The sequence below is a fragment of the Sinohyriopsis cumingii genome, chromosome 14 (assembly GCF_028554795.1).
Source record: "Sinohyriopsis cumingii isolate HCF-2022 chromosome 14, ASM2855479v2, whole genome shotgun sequence".
NCBI lineage: Eukaryota > Metazoa > Mollusca > Bivalvia > Unionida > Unionidae > Sinohyriopsis > Sinohyriopsis cumingii.
The window spans coordinates 123,068,392-123,077,178 of record NC_142974.1 but is presented as its reverse complement, the minus strand read 5'-3'; the positions used below and the strand labels follow the sequence as shown (position 1 = coordinate 123,077,178).

General features: G+C 34.4%; 1 protein-coding gene across 1 annotated transcript; it reads right to left on the bottom strand.

The window, feature by feature from the left end:
* Nucleotides 1–1,778: 1,778 nt before the first annotated feature.
* On the bottom strand, nt 1,779–7,750 carry LOC149784753 (single-pass membrane and coiled-coil domain-containing protein 3-like). Its single transcript, XM_089933315.1, has 2 exons — nt 7,439–7,750; nt 1,779–2,546 (listed from the first exon to the last, which is right to left on the bottom strand). Exons 1-2 carry the CDS (start codon nt 7,476–7,478, stop codon nt 1,855–1,857), a joined length of 732 nt encoding a protein of 243 aa, XP_089789441.1. The 5' UTR covers nt 7,479–7,750; the 3' UTR covers nt 1,779–1,854.
* Nucleotides 7,751–8,787: the final 1,037 nt, after the last annotated feature.

The window sequence follows — 8,787 nt, the reverse complement described above, 5'->3', positions numbered from 1 at the left end:
GCTGAAAGATCTATGGTCAATGATTTCAGTACAACATGACTTTATAAATTTGTATCCTAGCGTTAAAAGCCGGCGGATTATTCACGTGTGATGTGGGACTAAATATTCGGCAGCAAACATAATGCAATAACGAACTTAAAACAATGTGCGTAGAAGAATTGGTTAGCATATATATAAAGTTAATGTAAATATACACCGTCAAAGCAAGCTATACCAATTTGCAGTGACAGCGACAGATAATTTGATCCTTATATATGCTCCCGACAGCAATGTGATTCAGTAAACACAATATATATTATTTGCAAACGTGAACGATTATGTGGGTATTGGAAGCGATTACACTTCGGGATCGTAAATCATTTTGCAAACTAAATCTGCTAACATAATCGGCGATCCTCGCCCAAAACAAGCCCATCCACAGGCACCCCAAGCGAAGTTGATACGAGGTGTCCGAGTCAAACCTATACGCCATTACAGCCAGCAAGCAGACTGGTATCTGCCAATAAGCATGTACTGCCTGTAGATCATTTGCTTAATTTGGTTTGCAAACGCCTCGGTTCCTAGACTGTGTTCAAAGTCGTCAGCGATTTTACATTTCGTCCACCACCGTTTCGAACTCACCCACGCTACTTACGATATCATCGATAGTCATCGAGCACGGATTGACAATTATGTTGAGATAGTTTGTTACATGCAGAGATGTATTCGTAATTTCAATTGTAACAACATTATTTGCAAGCTCATCCAGTCCTACCGGTTTATATTTAAATGGCAAAAAAAAGGCTGCCGATTAGCGTGCCCATAATAGTCACGTTTCACACCACAAAAATATCAACAAGTATTTGCCGTGACGATTCCAAAAATGTCATCCGCGATAACGCACGCAAGTTAATATTTCGTGAGTGTTGTGTTTCACTTAGCAACTTCACCTAGCAGCACGTTCCCGCCTCGAGTATTTTGTAGCGTCGGGAACATTGAAAATAAATCATATTTTTATGTTAATATTGTGATTGTAAAGTATAACTGGTTTACAATCGTGCATTATCCAGGTTCAGCTTGCGTCCTCCATATTCTGCGTTTATTTAAAGCCTGTTGTGAAATCTACTTGCCCAGTCTACCGTGACTGTAAAATTCATTTGACACATTTGCATGCGTCTATCTGATTACGGCTTTATCCCAGGTTACAGTCAAAACCAACAGAATGCTGGAACATTGACATTTCTACAAATACATGTACTCGTTACTCAGCTGAAACGAAACACCCCACATAAGTCTACATAAACCCATCCATCATCCTATACATACATACATACATACATACATACATACATACATACATACATACAAGTTGCTAAGGGAAACACATGCGATGGGTACGATTTACCAGCGGACCTGGTTTTGAATCCCCATAGAGTACGAATTACAATTCTCTAATTTATCAGGCATACTAGTTTAGAATCCCAAGATAACACTTTCCTTTAAGTTCGGTATATTATTGTGTGAGTCTTCGAATTTGAATTATAAGTATCTACAAATCACACATTTAAGTCACCACTGTATTACAAACATATGCTTCTTTTCAAGACCCCGTTAGGATTAAAGCAAGGTGTTTCCATATTGATATACGCGATGTTTATCGATAATTAAAATTAGCATATGATGATGAAATTAAGGAATTGTTTTAATGACACTTCTTGATTTCGTTTTGGTGGCCAAGATTTTCAAAATGCCAATAATTATATACTTTATACAACAATGAAAGAAACATGACGATTAACTTGGTTTCTATTCAAAATTTTTTTATTTTTGAATTACAAGTCATTTTCTATGTTTCAATACCAATAATCACGTTGACTATGCCGTCAACTCTAGTGATGCCTTCACTAGGCTGATGTTGTCAAAGAATTGATCAAATGCTAGTTGAAACTCTTGCACGACAACACGGTAATCATTCAAAGAATCATCCTGTTGATCCCGTTCAGCTGCTCCTGTGAAGACAGACACAATCACATGCCACAAATAAGTCAAAAAACTAGCATAGCCTCCCGAAGAAACCAATGGTTCCACACAGGTCTTCAGGACACTTAGGGATCTAATGATATTTGCCAACTCATTTCCAGAATTTATCGCCCCACATAAAAAGACCCCTTCCACTGATCCAGCAATTCTAATAATAGTTGTGGAAGACATTTTAGCAATCTTCATTTTCTCCTTATGGCTAGTGTCAGTTGATACAAGAATGTTGAAGAGTTCAGGATCCATTTTCTTTTCAACATCTCTCTTTTTCTCCTCTAGGTAAGTCTCCAGCTCACCAAGCCTTTGAATGATCATGTCGCAGTTGTCTCGGATGCTTTTGGAGGCATTGCTTTCTAGATTCTCAAAGTTCCGTCCAGGTAGATACTTATGCATGCAATTTATCAACTTGTTTGTCGCCAAAAAACAATTGTCTACAAGGGAAAATAATTTGCCACTCAATCTAGCTATTTCGTCCTTTTTCGCTTGGTTACCCGAAAAGAATATGTCTGACCAAGACATGGCTTTAAAATCTGAAAACAAGGTATATATTAAAGAATGCATGCCTGAGAGTACCGAGTCAAATAATATCTCCACTGGTTACTTTATCTCCATGATAAGAATACGTATGGAATGTAATAGCGACAACAACATTCATGATATTTGCAATAGAATGTTTTCTTATTAATATCAACGATCATAAAAATAAAGACCAGTGCACGTTTTGTTTGTTATATATATATATATATATATATATATATATATATATATATATATATATATATATATATATATATATATATATATATATATATATGTATGTATATGTATAATTGGAGACTAACTTTAAAATTAGTTTGCGTTAGGCTTTACCAAAGCTAAATTGTTTTGGACCTTTAACAGTGAGTTTTACCAGCGTGTCTTAATTATGATTGAATTGCTCATGTTGAACTCGGATTACTACTGTTTTAGACAAAAACATATCATTGACGTATATTATAATGTGGATTAAGAATTTGTTAGCTCAATTTTGGGATGTGTTAGGCGCCTAAAGGGAAAAGAGCTGTTATGTGTGATATGCACTTTATTGTTGAATGGAATTAATTGTCACTTGGTTGTGTTCAAAATCCTAACTTGCGTGGAAGTTGACATCAGTTTTGTACTGATGGGTTGGATGGTAGTTTTTGCTTGGATAGAAAATCCAATGATATTGTTCAATGTGTCTAGAGTTAGTGATCATAATCCAGAGTTTCTGGATTTCAAAAGGTAGATGTACTTCTGGGAAAATACGCACTTTAGACTTCCTTCGTTACAGCAGGGTGGACCCGGTGTTTCCCTTAGGCTGATGTTACATTTGAACTGTTTTGATCTAAATGTGGTTTTCTGGGAAGCAATACATATAACATGTTAAGCATTATATTAAATTGAAATAACTTTATATGGTATCACTGACAATAGCATTAAAGCATATCTCTTCAAACTCTTCATTTAAATTTTGCAGGAAATGTATGCTATTTGTTTTATTTCTTCTTCAGAAACATGATTAACATTGTAGAGAATTATGTGTTCATACGTAAACATGGACGGTTACTTAGCAACAGAAACCTTTCCATACTCTTGTGATATTTTATACATGTTTATATACTGTGATAATTTTACAATCGAAAGAGCAATATTGTATACACTAACTTGCCAGTTTTAGTACATTAGTAAATATGTTAAAGTACATCACATGTACAGATGAAGTGCTAATAGGTACCTCGTTTGCATTCGACAATAATGTAGCGGGATATGAGCTTTGCCTTAGTATATTTTGTACAATGGTGATATTCTGTTCTTTTGATTGGTTTTACTTTCCCTTTCATTTGTTATCTAATGTCAACATAAGCATCAAAATGCCAGTGTAAACAATATATCGTTCCTTTGTCTACATTATCATCTGAATTTAATTAATTGTGTTACAAGTCTGCAAAGCATATATATATATATGTGTGTGTGTGTGTGTGTGTGTGTTTTCAATACATTTGCAGAAATTGGAATGAAATATTTTGCAAAATCTATACAAATTATAATCCATTCAAGTTTTAGTTTTCTTGTTTCCTTTTTATTTATGTTTATTAAAATAATCAAAACTATTTTAAAATTTACTTTTAATCGTGTTCTTAATCTTCCAACTTCTCGAGTAGTGTGTCGTATGATATACTTAGATATACAAGGTATGATATCTTGGCTTTGAATAATTGATACATCAATATTGGTTTTACCCAAATATTAACAATTCTTAATCTTCCTATCTTTGTTTGAAGCTCTACGGGATATCAGTGAATCAATCAATCACTTTCAACCTTTTAAATTTTTAAAGAATGCTTACGTTGTTCACAGTGCAATTTTTGTCCTAATTGATTGTCGTAATTTTTTATCAATAACCATTTTCTTATACATCTTTCTGGAATACAATATCTGTTGTTCCAAAGCACAGTAAATAATACAGCTCCATGTGCATACGATAATAATCGTTACTGCATTTGTATGGGAAAATATGAACGAGTTTTCGGAATGAATAGTGCAGGAACTTGTGAGTGCAGTATATCCTTCCGACAAAACGAGTTCATATTTTCCCATGCAAATGCCGTAACCTTTTTATTATATCCTCATTTTTTTAATTCTACCTAAGGTTTAATTATATAAACAAACTACACTACAAGAAACAACGTAAATCAATGAATGCTGTCTTCTAAACTAAATACACAAGCGCAGATTTGACATTACAAAATGACATCATTATTAATGTGCACATAGCTCCGCCCAGATAAATTTGAACTTAGTCGCGCGCTCGACATAACTTTCGAAAGAAAATGGCGTGTCTAGTTAAAATTGAAATTTGCAGTCATATGAGTGAATATATTTTGGTATTTTGTTTCGATTCAACGAAAGTTTGTGATTTTGGACTGGATTCATCTGTGCAATTATACACGAAATACATCGGATTGAAGTGACGCGGGAGAAGCTTGTTTACGTCTGCACATGTGTTTCCGTTTCTGTCATTGAATGTTTAAAATCATAACGTGGGAAAAATTAGAAGTCTTTCAATTGCAATTTTCAAAAAGGCTCTATGGAATTGAATGTGTATTTCATTTAGAGTGCAGTAAAGAGGATGCAATTGCACTTATCATCGACATTACAGCACACTTTTGGAATGTGTAATCCAGATTGAAAACCAATAACATGGCTCATGTAATTCGGATTTGCAGAATTAAGAAAAAGCATTTTGAGGAAATTCAGGATGTAAAACTGTAACTATATTTTATTTTGCCATTCTTATCACCAGCTAAAGAAAACAGGTAAATGCCTTGTTATTTGTAAGGACCTAATCTGTCATTTATATAAGGTAGCTAGCCTAAATCCGACACATTGTATCAACGCAAAATGTCAAGACAGCTTTAGTTTTTTTGCAGTCCACGAAACATGTTTTAGTTCATTCAGAAACAAATTTAAACAACCACAACGTAAAGAGCCTCTTACGCGAGTGTACATGATTTGTTTACAAATCAAAAGTACATTGTTTATTTACAAAAGAAAGTAGTTCCTTTATTCACGTGAATGCTATATGTGTATTGTCGCGCTCGTTCAGTATCGGGGAATATTGAACGACTACGACAATGTAAAGTTAACGGGAAAAGAAATTGAGCATATAATAATATCAGATTGTGTTATTTACATTGTTTTGATCTTGCAAACTAAAAGCTATTTGTTATGCTTTTATGTGAGATCCCAATGCATTTATTTAGTTTTCGAGAATCATTTCATATTTATAATTGATCATTTTGGAAATTGATTTTTCTATAATTCCATTAAGATTTATATTTCTTAGGACTGTCTATTTACCAGATATTGTACTTTATTCAAGTTTCGGTCATCTTTTTCCGAGAATTCCTTTCCTTTATGTCCAATTGTATTTCTCTTATGTGTTAATGGTCATGACTCCACATACATTTAATCTAGTACACTAATTCTGAGATTCTCTCGTTTACTGTCTTTTACATTTAATGCTCACATTACAAAGTAACATGTTTTTCCCGGTTATTGGAATATTCTATCATTTTACTATAATACTTTTTCCTTAAAATATATATGCATCCGACTTATGTCTTGAAGTGTCCTTTCTTAATAGTCCCTGCATGTTCTAATCTATACCCCAGAATGATGCAAACATGTATACCCTCATGGAATAAATATCCTGGTGTCTCAGTTCAAAATGAATAAAAAATATTTCAAGGCAAGTAAAACTTCTTTCTTTTGTTTTCGTTGAGACTTCGCTACACATCTAAGGTACAGGCTGTTAATAATATCTACAACCTTTCGTTGCATTTGGCTTATCAACAGTCATGTAGTTTTCCCAAACCAGTCCTGGGTTTTGTACAAAATCACCACACTAATATGATATAGAATGGCATAACTTTATGTTATTCAACACATTTTATGTGCTATCCATTTGTCCCATTTTTCTTCATTTACCCATCATTTGTGTTGGCATTTTCATTAGGCAAGAGGGTGAAACCAGTCCAATGTATCACATTTAATTACTATTATTCAGTACAAGCGTTATAGTGCGTATCGTAGTTAAGTGAATCAAAAGAACATGCGCGATCACATTTGCATAGTATGTGTTGAAATAAAAGAATTTGCTAAAACTCAAACGTCTAATGTTTTTCTTAATGGCTGGGGTAGTGGGATCATACATGATCATCGTCGTGTCTAGTGGCAATGAACGTTCTGAGTATGATTCAGCTCGTATTTTGGCATTGTCCTTTACACTAGATAGGATTGAGTAGTTGCATCAATTAATATATAAAATGAAGAGATAGCACGCAGGTAAAAGATAATACGAAGAATTTAAAAAACAAATAAAATTTAAAATATATTTTTATTATGGTATATTTACCAACTAGTTTCCTATTGAGTATACATACAATGATTTTCAAAATGAAAGATAGTTGTTTAGATTTAAACAACGCTATATTTTCATTATTAGCTCCACACATGTTTATTACTGACTCTCAGTAATATTTCCTGTGAAGATAACATTTTGAAAGAAAATTAATGTTTTTTTTTGGTTAAACATTCTCCCTAAAGCAACTTTCATAAATAGCCAGCATATCATGATTTTTTCTCTCCAAATTTTCATCTTAACCATGTTTACGTATTAAAAGAACCCTCATATTGTATTGGTATTATCTTAATGGAAAAGCTTTCATAATGTTATAACGTGCATTTACTAAAGAGAGGTGGTTTTAGTTACAGTAAACAATTTGTATACAGTATTGTACTAAACAATCGTGAAGTTAATGGACTGTCCTTCACAGAGACTCTTGATTTGATGTCAGTTCATCATGGGACTAAAATCAAACAAAGAAACCGTACATACCTGTGCGTCCCACTGTAAGCTGGATAATATAACATTTCATCTGATAACGTCCTCCAACGTGGTACACAAACTTGACTCAAGAATTTTAACGACATCCGGGTTCTAGACAAATATCCTGATAAGATAAAAATAAACGCCGCATTGCAGGAAAGAGTATCAAAGTCGGTATTGAAAATGAATGAACTGTAGACGCTACATCAGTTGTCAACCATCCCTGTCTGTTTCTTAACTCGTTAGTAGTACATTACGGTTCACGGGGCGTTTAACTTCATTCATACGCTTGACCTTCACTTAGGTAGTCTGCGTTGTCTTACCTTTTATAGATTAAAGGGAGACAACTTTTAAAGGAGTTTTACAGCAGCATAATAAAGAGCACTGCCTGAGTTGCGTCAGGGCATTGCTTCATATATATATATATATATATATATATATATATATATATTAGATGTCTCTCTCTATCACTCCTCCAATACACAATAGTATATGAGAAGTACTCGATAAATATTGATCCATCTTAAAAGAGTGATCTCATTTGATCGTACCAATTTCTGTCTCCATTCCTCTATCGTTCCAGAAAGTGATGCATCTAGTACTTTAAATACAAATAATGAACTTTGTAACGGAATTGTGTACATTTATTGTTTACATATTATTTCGAATATAATGTCCTCTGATTTCGGTTCCTTTTTCATCGTTACCTGCGGGTGTGGCCCTTTCGGTGGCCTAGTACTAGAGCGTCCGCCTTGGATGCGGGATGTCGTGGGTTCGATCCCCGACCAAGTCATGCCAAAGACGTTAATGTTAGGACTGGTCAGCCTGGTGTCAGGATATTGTGACTGGATGGGACATCATACTACATGTCTGTGGCATGATGCCTATGTGCTAGACATCACTATAAACTGCCACACTGCAGACATAGTAGAGATATGGTGAAAATTTTATCAAAGCTAGGTTAAAAATCCAAATCATACACACACACACACGGACACACTCACACAAACACACACACGTACACACACACACACGGACACACGCAGACACTCACACATACACCTTTGGGTATTTTAGTTATATCATACGTTATTTCGATGTAGTGAGTTTGGTTCACTCCAGTAGCGAAGTGTAGCGGCAGAGGTGGTCATTTTTGGAAAAATAAAGCTTCTTATGGTTGTCATTAGTGTTTTTTGTTTCTTAAAGTATGCGCGCGTGTTTACCAGCCGGACGTCACATTGAGGTCGCACCCCCTCTGTTGCTATAAGTATCAGTCTCTCATCCAAAGATTTTATCAAACCCTACACGATATCGTGATCGAGGATCATGTAAATTTATTGTTATAAATCCGTGTGAGG

What these genes read in the sequence shown, in the direction of transcription:
- LOC149784753 (XM_089933315.1), bottom strand. Translation starts at nt 7,478, where the DNA reads ATGAAATGTTATATTATCCAGCTTACAGTGGGACGCACAG. An exon ending in GCTTACAGTGGGACGCACAG is followed by an intron (nt 2,547 to 7,438) that starts GTATGTACGGTT and finishes CCTTGTTTTCAG; the next exon opens with ATTTTAAAGCCATGTCTTGG.